At 41.1% G+C, this 20,964-nt stretch overlaps 3 protein-coding genes across 4 annotated transcripts; all 3 read right to left on the bottom strand.

Moving 5' to 3' along the window:
• Positions 1–505: 505 nt before the first annotated feature.
• On the bottom strand, positions 506–5,757 carry fam76b (family with sequence similarity 76 member B). Its single transcript, XM_083986154.1, has 10 exons — positions 5,112–5,757; positions 4,113–4,177; positions 3,969–4,023; positions 3,704–3,859; positions 3,431–3,618; positions 3,253–3,303; positions 3,069–3,146; positions 2,823–2,958; positions 2,624–2,725; positions 506–1,621 (listed from the first exon to the last, which is right to left on the bottom strand). The coding sequence occupies exons 1-10, from the start codon at positions 5,196–5,198 to the stop codon at positions 1,532–1,534; spliced, it is 1,008 nt and encodes a 335-aa protein (XP_083842280.1). The 5' UTR covers positions 5,199–5,757; the 3' UTR covers positions 506–1,531.
• Positions 5,758–7,128: 1,371 nt separating this feature from the next.
• mtmr2 (myotubularin related protein 2) lies at positions 7,129–16,110 on the bottom strand. Of its 2 annotated transcripts, none has more exons than XM_083986215.1 (16): positions 15,875–16,110; positions 13,982–14,084; positions 13,870–13,893; positions 13,481–13,547; positions 13,257–13,351; positions 12,380–12,484; positions 11,995–12,099; positions 11,826–11,909; positions 10,944–11,093; positions 10,657–10,845; positions 10,273–10,458; positions 9,971–10,177; positions 9,787–9,879; positions 9,585–9,698; positions 9,313–9,489; positions 7,129–9,219 (listed from the first exon to the last, which is right to left on the bottom strand). In XM_083986215.1, exons 1-16 carry the CDS (start codon positions 15,952–15,954, stop codon positions 9,055–9,057), a joined length of 1,944 nt encoding a protein of 647 aa, XP_083842341.1. In that variant the 5' UTR covers positions 15,955–16,110; the 3' UTR covers positions 7,129–9,054. The 2 variants fall into 2 exon arrangements, with proteins under 2 accessions (XP_083842341.1, XP_083842340.1); XM_083986214.1 differs by having other exon boundaries at positions 13,982–14,081; positions 15,875–16,098.
• Positions 16,111–17,226: 1,116 nt separating this feature from the next.
• cwc15 (CWC15 spliceosome associated protein homolog) lies at positions 17,227–20,323 on the bottom strand. The gene is made up of 7 exons (XM_083986560.1): positions 20,274–20,323; positions 19,553–19,694; positions 19,129–19,241; positions 18,404–18,507; positions 18,214–18,324; positions 17,923–18,071; positions 17,227–17,621 (listed from the first exon to the last, which is right to left on the bottom strand). Exons 2-7 carry the CDS (start codon positions 19,681–19,683, stop codon positions 17,492–17,494), a joined length of 738 nt encoding a protein of 245 aa, XP_083842686.1. The 5' UTR covers positions 19,684–19,694; positions 20,274–20,323; the 3' UTR covers positions 17,227–17,491.
• Between the last annotated feature and the right edge of the window lie 641 nt (positions 20,324–20,964).

The following is a 20,964-nucleotide window of genomic DNA, read 5'->3' as shown; positions in this document are numbered from 1 at the left end:
TCCTGAGATCCAGATGCTTCATTATTATTATTTATTTTTAGAAATTTCTAATATTCAATTCTAATTTCTAGACTGGAGAATAGGAATCTTTACTGTCACTTTATGAACAGACAGTAAATGAGAGTACACTGTATAATGTGTTTGAGGGTGATGACCCTAAGCAGAGTTTTACTGCACCCAGCATGTGTTTTAGTACATGCTTCATCCTACCCACCAGTTTCCCTTGGTCAACAGATTTCTGAATGAAACCCCAAATCTGTCCAATCAGGGTGTTTTCTTTTTCTTTCTTTTTACCAAAGTGCTCGTCATGTGAATGTGAAATGTGACAAACATGAAGTTAAGTGGTGGTAATCCTGCATTGGTTAAAGCACTGTGTGGCTACTGTATTTCCACTGACCTTGTACCCTTACATCTACAATATATTGGTCCCAAACATTAAAAAGTTAAAAGAGAAAGCAATAAAAACAAGGATACAGTAACAGTTTAGCCAGTTTTAATAGTTTTAAAACACTTGGTTTGGAAAAAAGTACAAAAGTGATCCTGGATGCCACAGTATGAAACCAGCCCAATAATGCAAGGTGAAAGGTGTGTTCCTTTAAAAAGCATCTTCTACAGACATGTTAATTTCAACTGGCCTTACCATACACATACTGTACTCACTAAAACAGATACAAGCAATAGTTTAAATACAATGGCTGACCCCAGTAATACATTTACAAGTGATTCTTAAAAAACTAATTAAAAGGAGGGGGGAAAAAAAGAAGTCTGACCACAATGCCATCCGGTATCTGGCAGTAAAATCATGCAGTATTACAATCGTTCCACTAAAGAGAAACAGCAAAGCACTACAGCTGTCACACAGTGAAAAAGAGGGCAGCCAAGAGGTGTCTCTCTATCAGACAGCCTTTCAAAGTGTTCATTGGTTGTTTTATGAATTGTTATTGAGAGAGATCTCTGCTGTCGAGCAGCAGCTCAGTGGTCACCGTTCTCTCATTTGCATACATTGTAAAGTTGCGCAGGGTCTCCATTAAGGAGAACTTGTCTTCCACAATCGCATCCACTTAGAAAAATATAACTAATTGCTATTGAAGAAAACCCCAAAATGTGGGATATTCTTAGTATGTTGTGAGGAAATAAAAAAGCTAAGAAATACAGTTGAATAAATAAATTGCATGACATCCATAAAAATTAAGTGGATACACTGAGTCGACAGAATGCTATCCACATATGCACACCATGCTTTTTGTTTTGGCCCGGCAGTGTTAAAAGTGAGGGCTCCATCCTCCACCCAATCCAAAGTCACATCCTATGATCCAGTGGAAAAGTCGCCATAAAATATCTAAAATATGTTGACATTTAGAGAAAGGTTTCTTTGATTCAACAATTGATTTTCCATGTACAACATGGTCTCTGGCTTTACCAATTAAGAAGTAATCGATGTAGATGGCAATGAGGAAACACAGGAGGGAGACTTTCACAGTGTTACAACAATGAAGCCGCTCTGTGTTGTTACCCACTGGCCGGCCTATTGTTAGGGCAACAGCAGTGAACTTCCTGTCCGGTCAAACTTTTTTCCTTTTGAGAGAGCAGCCACTTGTTTCATCAACTCCCTGTTCTTGGACTGTGGAGACAGATGATGGAATGCGTTAGAAAACAGATGCATCGTTGAAATACATACCAGTAGTTTTATCATTTTTAAAAAATCATTTCCTAACATGTTTTTTCAATCAAATGTTCATCGTTGAGCACATCGGCCACAGGTTCACACTTACAAAACACCCCCATCGTAATAAAATGGTTAACGTCACAGAATTTGACAGGAAATGGCTCATTTGATTCAACCACTGTATCCATAACAACAGGCTGCAAACTTACACAACAAGTGAATCATCCATGTATCACGCTGGCTTCTATGAGGCAAACTTGTATTATATACTGTATAGGTCCAAATACTAATAACAATTTGCAGTAATTATTTCTTATAGTGACAAAGCAGTTAATCAACCTGCCATGCCATGATAGAGGACAACTGTGGTATCAGTTTAGTTCTTTATTTTTTATTATAACAGTTGGTATCAACTGTTTCTCAGTTTCGTTGCCAGACAGGGCAGGATGTCAACACTCATGTATTGTCCTGTTTTGAGCATGGGAGGTACAGATTTACTACTACTGGGTAAATTTGCTTAAGGTTGGTTCAACTTGGCAGAGCAATTGACAGAAATATGAATAAAATATACTGAAGTGATAATTTTTTATCAGTTCTTGATTATGGTGAGTGACCCTATGTATCTACAGACGTTTAATGTCACTCACACGTGACGTTTCGGGCGTTAGCCCTTCATCAGACAGAAGGGCTAACGCCCGAAACTTCACATGTGTGAGTGACATTAAACTGTCACGGGAGCTCTTAACTAGTGTGCGCTCTCCTTTTTTTCCCCTTAAAAGTGGGATGGGCACCTTTATCTCTGAAATGAGATATACAATGGCACATTTTTATTTATAATGTCTTTAAGGAGCAACACACCACCATACACAACACTGTGCTTTTGTCGTGTACTCTCAACATCAATGTAAATGAGGATTTGCCCTCAACGGTTCTTGCTACATGTGCAAAGTTTCCCACCTGCTGCTGCTCCATGGACTCTTTGTGTGATTTTTCCATTTGGTTCATCTTCACTCTCATGTTGGATTCCTGGTACTGAAAGTCTGCTTTGATTTCTGTAAGCTGCAGGAGAGTTTACAGTCAACACCTCAAATCAATCCCCCCAAAAATGGTGATGCAGCTTTGACTCATTCGAGCTGGAAGTCAGGTGACGACTTACCTTTCGGTCCTTCTCGAGGATGGTCTGATCCCTCTGCTGCAGGAGTCTCTTCAGCGACATCACCTCCTCTTTCAGCTGGCTGATGAGAATGAAGTTGTCTGTCCCTCCAGAGTCCATTGACTGGGTGATGGAACTACTGATGGGAGAGAGGAAAGAGCATGAGCCCAACGCAGAGATAAGAGGTAATCAACATGTGGTAGTGAAGTCATTTCACATTTTCTAAAACGATTGAAGCACCCATCCTACCTGTCCCCGTTGGATGGCTTCATCTCCAGTTTTGGTTTCTTCTTTGGGGTCTCCTTCTGGATTGAAGACGATTTATGGCTGCACAAAAAAACAGACGGCAATGTGAAGTCTGGGCCCAAAAACTCCCTCAAAGCTCGGCTTTCTTAGTTACTATGAGTGGCTGAAATGAGAAGAAACATTTTACCTCTGCTTCCACAGTCCCTGGTCCTGCTCAGGACTCAAGCTCCCACTCAATCTGCAATAAATGTGAAGGCTTAGTTAATAACAGCACATGACAGACACACTAATGCTAGAAAAACCTGGAAAACAGCCTGACTGAGCAGCATGGTGAAGAGGAAGAAGTGACAGAACAGAGGACATACTTGTGGTGAGAGCTGCTGTGTCTGTGTTGGTGGTGGTGGTGGTGATGATGGTGAGGTCTGGAGTGGTGGTCTTTCTCATTCAGGGATGAGGAGTTGGAGGAGCCAAAGCCTTTCCTCTGCTCCTTTGTTTTCTGCAGGACACGGCGGTAGGACAGAGTGCAGAGCCAGCACAGCAGCTTCCCATCCACCTGTGAGGAGAGACAGTTTACTCATAAGACTCGCTGTAACACATTCACTCTAAAACTAGATGATCATGTGCGTCAGTTTTTATACCTTTCTCCTGCCTTCCTCCTTGCGGTCAAAGGCGCATTGCTGTTTGCACTGCTCACAGGTCTGTGGGGGTCCATATTTTTTCTCTGAGTTAGTACAGCGCTGGCACTTTGTCCCAATGAACGCTGCAATGATGTTACAGTACTGGCAGGGTTTGGGCTGTAAACACAGACAAGAGACAAGGTAAAATGTTAAAACTGTATTTTACAACATACTTAATGTTCACTATGTGCTTAGTTAATTAGTTCAGTTGTGCTAAGTTACTCACAGTTCCAAACTGTTTGACGTTCTGGGCACATTTCTTGCAGATTGTATTGGTTTTACTGTAAAGAATAAACCGTATGATATTAAATGCTAAGTAATGCATTACATCAGCATAACTTACATTCATCACTAAATGCACATGTCTCACCTTTCCTGCTGAAATTCAGATCTGCAGTATGTGCACTTCACTATTGGGTGTGCAATGCGACATTCCTGTGGTAAGACAAACAAAATAAATGTTCACGACTGTCTGCTGGCAAAAACGAACACATTTTAGTACATAATATCCTATAGAAACCTCAATAAAACAAAACAAAACAAAAAAACACACTGTAACACCTCCAGGCTACAACAACAACCTGTAGAAATATCGGCAGCTGAACAGTTTGTGTGTACACAAGAAGTGATGACTGCCATGAACTGCCTGGTTGGGTCAGTTGATGGGGCTTGGGAAAAAAATACAAATAAAAACTTCTTGGGCAAAATAAAGAAAAAATAATTGACACAGAAATACAACTGTGACTCCATTTAAAGGTTCAGTGGCTGACCTTGTGCCTTATTCATCAACCACAAAGAAAGGTTCTCTGCACATTTGCTACAGACTATTAAGTGAATAATGGTGGGAAAAGAAGGCACCAAGGTTGACTTCCTTCTTCACAACACTTCTTTTACAGAAAAAGATGAAAAGAAAAAGAAAAGTCTGCTCCTCAGCTGCACTCACTGCAGCTCTGCTACTTGTGAAGCTACAGGAGCAACAAGTTGGGCAATATGATCATCAATGGCAGCGTTTAAAAGAGCACTTCCTCCAGTGCTCCGTGGATTTATATCCACCCAGCTGGTGATAAAATATACAAATATATACAGATAGTATAAATGTGGCATTGTTCTTTACCGAACAGCGTGACCGTGTGGAATAATAATAATAATAAAAAACAACAGCAACAAGCTTTCACCAGAGACTGTTTTAGCATGTCCAGGCTGGAAAGATAAAGGCTCTTACATAATCCGAGCCTTGCTAACTTGCTCGTAACACCATCGCAATCCGGGCGACAAAAAACAACAACAACAACACACACATAATCTGATTAGTAAAAGAAAAAAAAAAAGAAAAATCAATGTTGTTGTTGTTTCAGAGTCACTCCCAAACCTTGCACAGCTGCTGGCCCTGCGACAGCTCCTCGAAAGGATACCGCTGGTTGCACTTGGTGCAGGCGTACAGAGCCGATGTTGCCATTCTCGCCCCGACTGATGTCAGCGGTCTGGATGATGAAAGGTTTCTCGGTGTCCAGCTGCAAACTGAACCGACTGAACCGACCGACTGAACGGGAGGGATTAGCGGCGCCGGTTCCTTTTTCTAGTCGCTCGCTAATTCAGACGTAAGAAGCGCGCACACACACACACACACACGTACACACACGCACACACACAAACACACACAGAGAGACGCGCACACTGTGTTGGCATCCAGCGTTAGCTAACGATAGCTTGCTGTGCTAGCAGGGCAGCAGCACAGGAATAGCTTAGTTAGCTGGAGGCAGCAAACGAAGAACAATAAACTCCAAATATCTCCGAGCTCTCACCGGCCGTGCGTCATCCGGCCGTACGTTACCGACACCGAAACCGTTAGCTAATACGCAAGCCACGCGAGTTATCCGTTAGCAATAAGGTCGGGCTATTTTAGATTAAGTTTCCACTGTTCTCGGCAAGAAAGCTATTTTCCTGTTTTCCTTCCTTCCTTCTCTCGCTTTTTTTTTGTATCAACGCCGTCGTCGTCCGTCGTCGTCGTCATGTAACCGGAAGTTGCCTACGTCCTCAGAAAGAAGAAAGGAAACCTATCGCGACAAAACATCCGTCCGCGGGAGCCGCAGTTTGAAAAGCTCCGAGCCAATCACCTGTCTGCATCCGCCCAGCGAAGCCCCTCAGCCCGGGCAGCAGCTCCGCGACTACCGCTGGTCCATCCAGCCAGTCCGAGCCCACACAGACACTTTATCAATGTAAATAAAGCCCATAAAGTAATGTGCACACTTGAGTTATTATTCCACCACCCATGTCTGTCCTGTCAAGATCTATCTATCTATCTATCTATCTATCTATCTATCTATCTATCTATCTATCTATCTATCTATCTATCTATCTATCTATCTATTTCATGTGACATTTCAATTATCACTTTTACATTCTTTCATCTGACATTTCAATTATCACTTTTACATCTTTCCTATGAAATCAGCAGGGTTCCCACTCTGTTCTTGAAATCATTAGGACTTTTCCAGGACATTTTCAGCTGCTGATATAGTCTGACAGACATGTTAGTCCACACATCGCCCCATCCTATTCATGCTTTAGAGAAGTTGCAGTTCAACAGTTGTACTTTATTTTGTACATTCAACCAGTTTGTTTCTATATTTATTATTTTCTCTCACCCCAAGAAATTTGATTTAAAGATGTACAGTCTGTGGCTCTAACTTATCTATGAAATAATCTCTCACGTGCTTAGAAATTAAGACAAATTTATCATAGAAGAATGCAAAAACATGTTTTTGTTTTTAAACCAGATCTAAAACAGCTCTCTTTTCTCACTGGGCACTTCTCTGAAAAAGTCAGACAGAGCTCTGGTAGCTGATGTCACCATGTGATAAATGATTTTCCAGGACAACTCAAGCTTTTCCAGGACATTTGACCCTTTTTCTCAATTTCCATGTGTTTTCCATGACTGGATAATTGGTCAACCATTTTCCAGGTTTTCCAGGACGCATGGGAACCCTGATCAGGGCTCCAGACTGCCACTAAATGGGGGCATTTTGCCCCTAAAATCTGACAGTGCAAGTAAATGTTTTCATCTACTTGCACATGTGCAACCAGTAAATTTGCTGTTTTTTGAAAGAATCTGGACTCTGTCATGGTCATTACAGATGGCAGACCAAGGTGTATGAGGATCATGAATGAAAAGTTGATTTGTGCTCCTAGTTAGGGGGCCACTGTGCTCCCAGTAAAAAAAAAAAAGGTTGAATAATAATTTCTATTTGGCCAGGATGATTTACAACCAGTGTATTTCCTTGAAACACTGAAAAAAAAACTCACAAAAGTTTCATTGTATCAGCACTTTTATTAATTAGTCATTTTTAATACAGTTTGATATCGCTGTTGCCTAAAAATAAGTTTTGAAGTATGCACATACATCATTGCAGCCTCACTTAAACTATGAGGGAAAATGGCCACTTTAGTAGCTTTACATCTTAAAGGGAGAATAATTTAATATACAGTTAAATCCAAGTTATGGCAAGCTAACTTATATTTAGATATTTAGGCATGAGAATTACAGACTTTTATAATTTCCTAATTGACATTAAAAGGCACTCTTTATCTTGTACTTTATGGGAAGACCTTGCTCAAAAGAAGAGATAATTATTGCTTATGTCATTGGAGTCTCTTTTCAAACACTAAAAGCTAAAGCCAAGCATCTGACTGGAGTGTATTGTGTTTACACCATGCTAATGTAACAACAAACCATACTGACTCCTTGAAGCTGAGTCCTGCGTTTATTGCAAGTATTCACATACACAGTGAAAAGGCTAACTAACACTGTTTTTAGCGTTTAACCTTGGCAATTACAAAGCTTGCACCACACTATTCTCTTGTGACTCTCTCAAGGCACAGATATTCATTCAGATTTATTAAACTAAAAAAAAACAAAAAACACCCAAGGATTATTTTATTAGTAGCTACACCTTTTGATGCCTATTAAAACGTTTTTTTTTTTTTGGCTGATACTATCTTTTAAAAAAAAGCATCTGCAAGAAGTGCCACATTGTGAGATATGACTGTTAACCAGGGCTGATGAAATATTGCATATTCTGTGCAGTGTTATTAAGATTGCATGGGAACATTTCTAATGAACGTATGACAGTGTGTGTGTGTGTGTGTGTGTGAGCCATAAATACGAGTTTGGACTAAAGAGTAATAAATAACGTTGACTAGTTACAAAACTTAAACCACGCAATGACAGGAATGTAATATGACACTATCCATTCATATACTATGTGTGTAAAAAAAAAAAGTTTGATTTGGTCACGACAATCTAAAAGCACTGACTTGTGAGGACAAGTCACCGACTTTTTTTTAATGCACTCTATGACTATTATTTAACATTAGAATAAGCTAACATTACAGCCCTTAAACTACTTTTTTTTTTTTAATCAGTATTTAAAGGGATACTTCATCCAAAATCGATAATTCACCAATTTTCTACTCACCGTCATGCCAAGGAAGGGTTTGGAGAACTTTTGAGTCATCAAAACGCTTTCGTAGTTCCAGGTTCAGTACGGACGAGCAGTATGGAGGTATTTGGATGTTTGATAGTGTGTGTTTTGGACGATTCAAAAGTGAGCACAATCCGCCGCCATTATATGAAAATCCGTTGCCAGCCGGACCCCCCCTGGAACTCCTAAAGCGTTTTGATGACTCTGAAAGTTCTCCGAACCCTTCCTTGGCATGACGGTGAGTAGAAAATTGGTGAATTATCAATTTTGGGTGAAGTATCCCTTTAACTCCTCCCAAGCCTTTTAGTTGTTGTTAGAACTAGTGTTTTGACCTCAGAATATTATTTTCAGCCTAGTAAATCTTCACAATTGCTTTAGCTCAACAAATCATGATTGAACAGATGTTGCAGTGTAAAGGAATGGAGTGAGTGTCCTATGATATGTATAAGGCATACATATTTAACCCGAGTAATATTTTAGTGTACTTCAAAATACTATCTACACTGATTGTAGGTCGGTCGATATGCTAAACAGTCCCCACTAATCTGGCTACATGTCCCCTGGACCTTGCAGGGGGAGTATGATATGGCTGAAGTCAAGCAGTCGGAGACAGATGTGCTTGTTGCAAGCAGATTCTACAAGACCTGTGAGAGATGCAAATACAGTATCTGGTCAACCAGACTTTTTGGTGGTAGTGTAGTAACATGGTTTATCACCCAAAGAGGCCGTTTGGATCACAGGTCCTCCATGGGCCAGGTGTGGCCACAGCTGTATGGCACCTTCTTACAGGTAGGATTCAGCTATTGTAAACGTTTTGAGGGCCAAGTTGGGTCAAACAAAAGTCTGCACTGGAGTGATGGAGCGCGTGGGGGAGCCCGCCCGCTCAGAGGAGGAGGAAGCCGAGCGATTGGTCACGTCGCGCTGTAGCTCGTCCACCCTCTTCTGTAGCTCGGCGCGCTTCGCCAGCAGCTCCTTGTAGCGCTGATGAACAGGTTCCTGACGAAGGAAAAAGACGACGTGTAAAGCTCAAGCTGAAACACTGAAGTGGAGGACAAACCGGGAACGAGACGCAGACTCTCTTTCACATGCCTGAGGTCTCATGCGGGGGTTCCAGCGGATGTAGTAGCCGACCCAAAGCTCCAGGTGGCGTAGGCTGACTACAGGGAACAGCACATGGTTGGAGTAGTTGACATAGAGAGGATTGGTAAACTCCTCCAGCTGGCTGTTGATATAAGACCACAACGACACCGACCTTTTGGGAATCTCCTGCAAAATAAAGATCAAGCTGTCAGAGCTCCGATTTCCCAAATTTCTCGTTTTGCACAATATCACAAATGATCAGAGGAACGACACGCTCTTACTTCCTTCAGCCTCTGCTGTTCGCTGTTACACAGGAACGTCCCAAAGAGGCAGCTGTACAAGTGCTCCAGGATTGTTACCAGGAAGTATTCGTTAAACTCAAAGGCTGCAGGAAACTTCAGAGACAAAAACAGATTTGTTATCATCCTGGAAAGACCGTGTTATTCTGACTTCTTTCACATTTCAGCTGCATTTATTGCCAACCTGACGAGTTAGCTGCCACACGCAGTCGATGAACTGAATAAAAACAGGTGAGCGGTCTGCGTCTGTGTGATTTTTATCGCCATGGCCGATTCGCTGAAAGAAAAAAAGGACAAATCAGAGTTGCAGGGAGAAAAGACACCACATTACGTTTATATATCCACAAAGTGTATGATAGGTTGTTTACCAGCTGGAAACGGTGACCGAAGCTCAGCCACTCTTTCTCCAGCAGCACCTCGAAGCCGCGAATGGTGCGGTAGTAGCCGTCCAGCATGAGCATGGCCAGGGAAGTGAGCTGGGCCGTTCGGTCCCAACCGTCGCTGCAGTGGACGACCACCGACGTTTTCCCAGACTCCACCTTGTCTGCAATTCGCAGCGCTCCTGCCAGGATCAGCTACAAACAACACACAACTCAGTCAAGAGTCCGAGGAGGAGACGAAATTCCTATTTTTCCACCTCATTCCTCTAGTGACAAGTCATTACACTCACCTTGATGTGCTCAAGCCAGTGAGTGGACTCCAGATTGGAGAGCCAGTGGGAGTCCTCGATGTTGGGGTAGACCACATCCTTCAGCTTGCGGAGCGACTCTCTCATCACATGGATGTTATGAATATCCAGGAAAACCAGCTCTGCATTTTGATAAGCGTCCTCACTTTCATATCCACCACCTTTCATCTGTAGCAGGGAACAGACGGGTTGTAATGATGCACTGGATCGACCAAAATCTAAACCTCCACCGGCAGCTCCATTATCTGTATCATCATCCTATCAAAGAGTATTACCTCTGATCTCAAAGTACAGGAAGCAATGAAAAATTTAAAATGCTATCGTGGAAGTTTGCATAACTTTTGAAATCAGATTTAGAAAATAAACCTTGTTGGCAGCAGCATTGACACTGGGCCTGGCATCAAAAATGAACAGTTTATGGGACTGAGCATTAGCATCCATGATCGCCTGGAGGTATTTCTCATCCTCCTTGCTGCGCTTCCCGTTGACTCCGACCATGGGCTGACTGCAGCGCGTCACAGTCGCTTGGCTCTCTGGATGGATCCACGATAAAACCTGCAGAGGGAGCGTAGAGCAGAGTTTCACTCACTAAACCACTGAAGCTATCTGCACTGGAGAGGATAATACACCCATGCTGAAGGCTGATCACTCACAGGTATCCGGCCCTTTGCTCTGAAGGCCGCCACCCTCTTCACCTCCTCATCAGGTATGTTGACAGGCACCGCCAGAGTCGATGGGTAGGTGTCACACATCTCGTAGTGATCGTTTATTTTCGTTATCCTCCAGCTTTCATTGGGTATGCCCTTCCCAGAAACACACAGTGAACCAATGTAATAATATTCCTTTAAAGGGATAGTTCAACATTTTGGCAAATTGGCCCATTGCCATAATCCCTATAGTTTTAGCAGTAGGTTTGTTACCTTTAATTGTTGGTGCAAGCTATTTTTAGAACGATGGAGCTGCTCAGAGCTAAGCTACGGAGGATAATGGGATTTCTTGGTTTCCCTCATCAAACTCATCAAATACACAATCCAACAACTCCAAAAGGCTCTCTAGACAAGTTGTGACCTGCGCATTCACCACGCTATGAGATAATAGCAGAACGTTACGAGACAGAGTTGTTTTCGAGGCAAATGCAGAGACTGCTTGCTGAAAAACTGCCCCCAACAGGAACGTGCATCAGCTGTTTTGCATGAATTTGCCTCTAAAACAACTCTGTCTCGTAACGTTCTGTTATTATCTCATAGCGTGGTGAATGCGCAGGTCACAACTTGTCCATCAGAGCGTTTTGGAGTTGTTGGATTGTGTATTTGATGAGTTTGATGAGGGAAACCAAGAAATACCATGAGCCTCCGTAGCGTAGCTCTGAGCAGCTTGTGGCTCTGCTCCGCCGTTCTAAAAATAGTTCGCACCGACAAATTAAGGTAACAAACCTACTGCTATGACTATAGGGATTATGGCAATGGGCCAATTTGCCAAAATGTTGAACTATCCCTTTAACATTTAACTGATCAGAGTCAGTCATCTTCAAATACCTGTCTTTTGTACTCTGAGACGGCGTCGTACACTTTCCATCCGTTTTCAGGAAAGACTTGTCCGTACTCGAAGGCAAAGATTTGCTACAGAGAGTCGGAGATAAATGTGTCAGGATGGAGACAGTGCAGAGCTACAGTGTCAGAGACAATGCGGAAAACGGTTACTCACCAGCCCATTGGAAACAGGATACGCAAATTTTATCAGCACTTCAAAAATGGACTTCCTGAGTGTGTCCTCCATCTGTTTGTGTGCAAATCGTAGATTACGCACGTCCTGCAGAAAGACAGAGGTCATGGTTGAAGTTCGAGGGTCAACAGCTTTACGTACAAATGAGTTTCACTGGTATTAAGCCACTAAATACAGTGACAGTTATTTCCTATTATGCTGTTGGGGACATATTATGATAACACAGTCTTTGATTGCGCTGTTTGCACAGCTGGGATGACAAGAAGTCTGTCCTCTGTCCTGAGTGAGTTAGCACTGTGAACATCTAAACTGCCAAATGACATCGATGGAGTTATTGCAGAATATTTCAACACATCATCTTACTCACCTTGCAAACAAGCCCATAGGACACATCCCCGCGGCTCGATGCACTTCCAATCTTTTCTATACGACTCACCACCCCAAGGGGCAGGTCGAGTACAAATGCTGGCTCCTAGAAAACAAATACACATTAAAGGGATAGTTCAACATTTTGGCAAATTGGCCCATTGCCATAATCCCTATAGTCATAGCAGTAGGTTTGTTACCTTAATTTGTCGGTGCAAACTATTTTTAGAATGGCGGAGCAGAGCCACAAGCTGCTCAGAGCTATGCTACGGAGGCTAATGGGATTTCTTGGTTTCCTTCATCAAACTCATCAAATACACAATCCAACAACTCCAAAACGCTCTGGTGGACAAGTTGTGACCTGCACATTCACCACGCTATGAGATAATAACGGAACGTTACGAGACCGAGTTGTTTTCAAGGGAAATTCATGCAAAACCAAATGCACAGACTACTTGCTAAAAAACTGCCCCCGACGGGAATGCGTATCAGATGGTTTGCATGAATTGTCCTTGAAAACCACTCAGTCTCGTAACTTTCTGTTATTATCTCATAGCGTGGTGAATGTGCAGGTCACAACTTGTCCACCAGAGCGTTTTGGAGTTGTTGGATTGTGTATTTGATGAGTTTGATGAGGGAAACCAAGAAATCCCATTAGCCTCCGTAGCGTAGCTCTGAGCAGCTCGTGGCTCTGCTCCGCCGTTCTAAAAATAGCTTGCACCGACAATTAAAGGTAACAAACCTACTGCTATGACTATAGGGATTATGGCAATGGGCCAATTTTCCAAAATGTTGAACTATCCCTTTAACAAAACAAAATAATCCCTCTGCGTGTCCAAGAATCCTTTTTTTTTTTTTTAAACACCACCAAAACATACCCTGTCCATGCATTTGAAGAACAGCCGGTAGTTTGTAACGGTCACTGTTCCCCTCAGTGCTCCAGTGAAAGGACAGAAGTAGGTGACGTCTTGGGCTGTGGGGGAAAAAAACAAGGAGTAAAAATCTTCACTCACCAAACAGGTCGAATATATTATAACTTCCTCTACTACTGAAAAAAACAATAACAACACAGCTCTGCTTTTCATGCAAAGAGAAAACCTACCCATGTCCTGCACAGTTTCATTAGGAAGTAACTGTGGTTCTTCTTTGTCTGAATCTCTGAGCACCGGCTGGAAACAACAGACAGAGGTTAGACTGAAAGTAGAGCAGCATGTCGTCCTAAACCATGTCCCTTGTGAGGGTAGCCATCAGGGCTGCGCATTTATCCAATTTTATTTTAAATTAAACATTTGGCTGCAAGTGGGATAAACTGATTATTGATTACTGGTCGATCTTCAAATGTTTGCAGATTCTGAAACTTTGGAGATAAAGTCTGGAGAGACCATGTCATAAATATGGATCCAAATCATCAACGATTGTAATTTGTGCAATAATCGATCAGCCCTATGGTGTTACTGGATTTTATTAATTGAGTGGTATGTAATGACGCACCTTGGCAGCGGCTTTAGGTTTGACCTGGAGGGAACAGAAAAGAGAAGAGTCATGCTTCAGTCATTATCACTGGCTAAATAAAGCAGCCAGCAACTATGAGAGGGCTACAAACCCTGAGCTCTGGGGAAAACTCTGCCGTGGACACAGAGTCAGAGGACATGGCAGAGGGCGGCTTGGCCTGGGCAGACCGGTCGGAGCGAGAGGTGGACGTACTGCTGAAAAATTAGATTAGAAAAAAAAAAGATTAAAAAAAAAGGAATAAAAAAGGAATAATGATCATTTAAGTTGTTGTCTCATTTATACATTCAGTTTTCATTTTACAAAAAAGAGCCATAAGGATAATTAGTAGGAAGCATTATAGAGAACACACAAATCCAATATTCCTTCAGTTACATTTGATGAAATTTCAGGATCTGGTTGACTATAGTATACTCCAAATAATGTTTAAAGCTCACAAAAAAATATTACCAACTAAAATCCAGAAAAGATTTGTAAAAAGAGAAAGTCATTATAATTTAAAGGGAACAGAGATATTCAACAAACCGAGATTCAGAACTAAACTGAAGGAACATTGTATCTCTGTGAGAGGAGTCAGTTTATGGAACAGTCTGAACAAGGAAACCAAAGAAGCAAGATCAAACAGTATATTTAAAAAAATTGTTAAACATAACATGATTCAGAAATATGACCTGGTGTAAATGTAATAAAACCACACGTAAAGGTGTATACACATACATGTGCATAAGTGTCTGCGTGTGTACATGTAGGTGTGAAAATTTTGTTTGTATGGATTTATACACAGATATTGGTGTTTATGTATTTATTTATGTGTATATGTGTATATGTGCGCATGTGCGCATGTGACAGTAAATTCATATATGTGTCTATACTGCATGTAGGTACTATCTAATTTGTGAATTAATTCTTTGTAACAAGGGGTAGACAATATAAGTTCACTTCTTTCTACCCCCTTTCATTCAAGAGTTACAGTATTGTCACTGTTTATTTTATTTTTTGTTTTTATGTTTGACAAATGAATGAAATAAAATAAAAAATAAAAAATAAAATAAAATAAAAATATATGTTTTCAGTGCTTTCTAAAAGTTTCTATTCAGTGCATCAGTGCTCAGCCATTATTTATTTAAACCATTAGTCTCCTAATGAAGATCCAACATTTTATTATAGGCTTTAACCACTGGTCAGACTGACCAAATATTTACTACTGCTGTTTTACATATTCAAAACACAGATGACAAAGCATACACACGGAGTATATTTTCTATCATTTTCTGGCGTTTTGGAGAAAATAACTACTAGATCGATTGATTAATAATCAATCTTTTTTTTCTTCATTCCACTATTTAGGCTGTATTCACACAGTTTACAGTTGTTATGAAACTGTGCAATACTTTCTTATGCCATACAACTACCAACACAGTATAATGTTATTCTATTCTTGTAAATAACTATTCCTGAAACATTTTGGTCTTCCATCGTTTTTATATCTCTATATTCTTCGACTTTTTTTTTCTTTTCTTTTCTTTTTTTTTTACCTTGTGTGTTACAAATGCTACTGTAACAACCAAATGTCCCATGTGTGGGATTAATAAACTGTCTTATAGTATAATGAGACTATGTTAAGGAATTTAAGCTGCTGGTCAAACTAAACCGAATATGTAATAACTCTTGTCCCTGTAACCACTTATTGACATTTGTGCTGTTATTCACAACATAGTTTAGTCGAATAACCTATTGATATGTTACACATTAATAACGACCGATAACGACAACACCCACTGACACTGCCCTAGTTTACTGTCTCAGCGTCAATGCTCGTTTGTTTCAGCCCAGTCACTTGTTATAAACAGGTGTGTTAGGATTTACAGGTGAACTCCAGCTCTAAACTCTCAGGTAGTTTAATAACCTCCTGTTAGTTTGGAAACTTTGCTGTGTGTGTTTCGTTAATGGGCGACGTGCTGTGGTGGGTTTAAGTCAAGTTAGCTACCTGGACAATGAATCAACACTTGGCTGCCGTGAGGAGGAGCGCTTCGAGCCCAGGCTGTCGATGCTGCCGCTCTTCTCCATCGTCTCCCGGTTCGAGTCCGGACAACAACAACAGTCGGTGTGTGTGGAGCCCGAGGTGGCGACGGTTCAGTCTGTAGCTACAGAGTTTAAAGAGCCTCTCTCACAGCACCGTCAATCCGCACAAACAAAAGGAAGCTGCCATCTTTTCCCAGCAGCCTCCCAATCCCTGGCTGCTTGTCAGAGGGATCCCGGTCTGGAGACAGCGCCCCCCGCTGGTTATCGCCACCGGAGGCATGCTGCGTTCACGGACCTCTGTGTGATTTATGAGAGGTTATGTCAAATTATAAAAAACAAAAAACAAAAAACGTTTTCATATAGTAAATAAAAGAATACATATAAATAAATATAGTATCAATACGATACTTGTGTTGCTTTCTTTTGTTGTTGCTGAATTGTTTTTGAATTTAATCTATTTTTCAGGGAGGAATTTTGTATGAGCCCATAAACGGGTTTTAACCTCTCCTGTATGGAGGACCATGAAATAATTAAATGTTTTTTACATAAATGAATTAATTGATGACACATTTATATATTTAATTCCAATTTAAATTAATTTATGACACATTTAATTGATTATTTAATGGTGTATTTATTTATTTAATTAGGGCACTTTATTCCTCCATACTCCTGCACTTACTATTTTTGTTTCATTTCTGTTTTTTTAATTGTCCTTGATTTAATGGTGCAAATAAATAAAACTAAAACTTAATGAAGTTATGTGTGTTTCATAAAGTTACATTAATCCCACACCTCCTTACAGCCTCCTTAATAGGCTGTTTATCAACTTGTTGCTGGAGTAATAGCTATGAGTAATACGTATACTGTAAAATAAACTAGAAAATTTCCTTGGAAAAAATGTGAGAGTGCCATGGGGTGTGTGATCTTTGTTAACATGGGAATCAAACCCACGACTTTAACTTCAGGAGTTACATGTTAGAGTGAGTTACAGAGATAATCACAGACACATGAGGATCAATCTGTATCAACACTGACATGGAGGAGCTGTCAACCTGCTTGTGTACATTTGTGTTGGACTTAAAGTATGTGATGAACACCATCACAAACATCCTAAATGTTCCTTATGGACCTGCCATAATGATTTCAACTGTTTAGTCATTGCTGAGTGAGATTTAGTTCAAATGTACCTCTCAAATCCAGGTTTACAACTTAAACATCCCTTACTGACTTGTGTGGGGTTATCTGGTTTTCAGCTCATTCTCATCAAACTTTCTCAGAGAAACTTGAGAGATGTTTCAGTCACATGCCTTGTTTATTGAAATAAATGATAAAAAAGAAAAACAAAACAAAAAAGAACAACCTACAAAAGTCAAAGGAGGATGCTGAATCACATTTTATAATTGAAACCACCTTGTTTGGAGCTTCATTCAAAGGATGTAACTCATCAACTCGTTTATTTACACCATTTCTTCTAGTTGACTGTACAAAGGCTGATACATTAGATCTTGAATGCTAAAAACAATATGGATGGGACCAGAAAAATGAGATAAGCAGTAAAAATGATCACACACCAAGTCCTTTACTTTACATATTTCTCCATAAATTTCTTGTGGAACTCAGAGCGCAGCGTATCGTTGACAAAGCGCTTCTCTTTCCGTGCCTCGTCCACTCCTTTGGCGCAGTTTTTGAAGACAACATCATCATCCCACCTAGGAAGATATTAACATGTTCACTACTGATGATCAGTGATAACACAGGGTGACTTATTTTCCTCAAACACAAACTCATATTATTCATGCACTCCTGGACAAAAGAGTCCAGTTTGTCCCGTTTTTATTAAAAATTTCAGCAGGGATTTAAGCCTCAAACTCCAAACGCTTTAGCTCAACAAAATGAAAAACTGTATCAATTTCATGGATGATGTGAAACACAGTTACAACTGTAAAAATGGAGGTTATTAAAACCTTTTGAATGGAAGTCTACATGCATGTATCAGTGTGTGTGTGGTACCTTCTTTTAACCCTGAATGAATTCTGAGTCTGGGTTATCTGTTGCTGCTGTTGTTGCTGTTGTTGTTGCCCAGCCAAGTTAATCAACGGATTGCCACTCAAGATATTCTCCATGCGAATCCTCTCCTCCTCTGCCTTCTGCTCCCGCTCCTGAGATTAGAAAATATATAAATTCACTGAGCAAAACTGCAGAACATTTGTCTCCTTTTAATTTCACGCTCTGGCTTGCTGATTGGGCCGTTCCTGCGAGACGGCAGGTTCAAACAAAAATTGCTCTGAAATGACACTTTACTTTGCGTTCTTGCTCTTCAGCGCGCTCCTTCTTGATCTTCTCCAGTTCAGCCAGGAGAGCTGCGGTGTCGTCGTCGTCGCTGTCGTCATCGGAGTCCTCGTCCTCATCATCCTGCAGACAAACGAGCATCAGTGGGTGAGGGAGCTCAGTGAGTGGCTAATCACAAAGTCTCAGGCTGCAAAGTGCTTACATCAGTGAGTGGGTCATCTGCATCAAGGTTGGCTGCTGGGATCTGATCCAGCCTGGGCCTCTTTGAAGATGATGATGAAGAAGATGATGATGATGTGGTGTGCTCTGCGAAATTAGAGAGTGCATTTTGAATTGTTTCCACTGGGTATAGACACTTTAGATTAAAGGGATAGTTCACCCAAAGTTCAAACTTCACTCATTTTCTACTCACCCCCATGTCGACTAAGGGTTGGGAGAAGTTTCAGAGTCCTCTGTGCCTTTTTGGAGTTACAGGGGGTCTCGGCGCAACAATGCACTGCCATATGACGGTGAACGGGGTTCACTTTTATTCGTCCAAAAAAACACTAAAAACCATCCAAATACCTCCATAGTGCTCGTCTGTAATGTCCCTCTTGTATTGAAGCCCCGACATGAGAAATTGTTCCGAAAAAAATTAAATAAGTCTATATTTTAAGCTTGTTTGTAGCGGAAGCTCCCAGTGTCTCAGTTCACTGCTCTGCCGGTGTCAGTGTAAATCGTACGAGACGGTTCGCCACCGTCATATGGCAATGCAGTGCTGCGCGGACCCCCCCCTGTAAATCCAAAAAGGCACGGATGGCTCTGAAACTTCTCCCAACCCTTAGTCGACATGGAGGTGAGGAGAAAATGAGTGAGATTTGAATTTTGGGTGAACTAACCCTTTAACATATTCAAAATTAGGGGTGTGCATTATCCGTGGAGACCAACCTCTTGGTCCCCTCTCTCTGGTCTTATCACGTGCAGCGACACGCTCCCTCTCCTCCAGCTCCCTGCGGAAGTCACGGGCACGCACCTCCTCGGGGGCATCCTGGGTGGGTTGCCTGAGGTTGGGAGAGCATTAGGAGGAGACATGAATAGAAATTCACAAATATCTTGCTTGTGTCCACCTTCAAGATGCAGTAGGAACAGTTCAGAAGATATCTTACCATTTGTAAATGAGTGCCTGGCTAACAAGCAGTGTGCTCAGTGACACTTACTTACTTTACTTTATTAGTTTATTTGGTCGGGACAATGCATATTAATGGACAGTGAGTGCTAAAGTACCCACAGTAAATACACCGGATTTAGCACATGTGCTAAATTACACAATGATTACAACCCCGAAACTCAGCTCCATATTTGATCTACTGACCTGTATTTGATCTTGGTGTGACCTGGAAGATCGCGGCTAGAGTACTGCTTGGAGAGAGCACTCAAATCTCCTTCTCCTTTACCTCTCCCTCCTCTTGCCGGCTCAAACGTCGGCCTTGCAGCTGTAGTCATCTTGGATGGCTCTGTGACAAACAGACGAAAGGTGAGCAAGCAGAGGTCTCCACATCTCCTAATCTTAATTTATATTCTTCCTTACTATGTTAAAAAATAAAGAAGACTGCTGCAAGCCAACACACGCTTTACTGGTGCAACTATAGTACCAACACTATTGAGCTGATGAGAAAAATAGTTTGATTCGTTAAGTCACAGTAAATAACAAAAACATTCAGGCTAACTGGCTAACAAGCACTGACACGCAACAAATTACGCAAGAAAGAGTTTTACTGGATCGCAAAATAAAGTAAAACTACCATCTTCTAGTCAACATATCCTTGGGACACATGTATGGCACAGTTTCAAATATTTCAAGATGGTTATTGGTGAATAATCGAGTACAAAACACAAACTAGCCTGTTAGCCAGTTACAGCAACAAGGCTGTTAGCATGCTAGCCAGGTTTAACAACGGAAAACGAAGCTATTTCACATCGCAGACACACGGTAGGACGTCAACCTCCATAAAAGGTGTTTATTAAGTTACATACATCGAAATGAATTCAACAAATGGCAGAAAATATGCTATATAAAGGGTAATTATACTCACGTTGCTGCTACCACACGACAAAAGTGAAGACCCGATACAACAAAGTGACGTCACTTCCTGTAGAAAACGGTGCGTTCAAAAACCGTCGGAACTGAGAAAACAACGCGTTGTTGTTCATTATTTAGAGATCAGTCTGATTAAAATTCAGTTTTATGTTGTTGTGATCAGAATATATAAGGGGAAAAAAGAGAGAAAAAAATCAATAGTTTCTACTTTTGCCCCTTTGCTTCCCGAGAACCAGTAAAGTGTCTTCATAATAATGTGCAGTGCTTTGGTGAGGAAGGTAGGGGGCACGTACTATCAGGTGGTAGAGAAAAATCAGTCAAACCTCCATCTAATGACTGGGTTCTGTCTGTGCAAGGTATTCTCGGATCCTATGGCGTTTCCATTACATCATAGATCACAGTGAGTAGGAAGCTGGTATGCTGCCATAGTAGAACAAACAATAGGCCTACTTGACAGTTTTGACACTTCAGTGTGTGCTAAATGGTCATTAACAAGAGTTCATGGTTAATATTCCTTGAAAGACACAAGTCATATTTTGCACACAAAATTTACAAGCTTTACAAATGCAGGGAGTTATTACTGTTAAAACACGGGGCATCACAATAGATTTTGAGTGGAACAGAGGTTTATTGCATTCTCAGGTAAGTGTAAGTCTCTCAAGATAAATTATACAGAATCAAATCTC

Source organism: Trachurus trachurus (assembly GCF_905171665.1).
Source record: "Trachurus trachurus genome assembly, chromosome: 14".
Classification (NCBI taxonomy): domain Eukaryota; kingdom Metazoa; phylum Chordata; class Actinopteri; order Carangiformes; family Carangidae; genus Trachurus; species Trachurus trachurus.
This window is presented reverse-complemented; position numbering and strand designations above follow the sequence as displayed.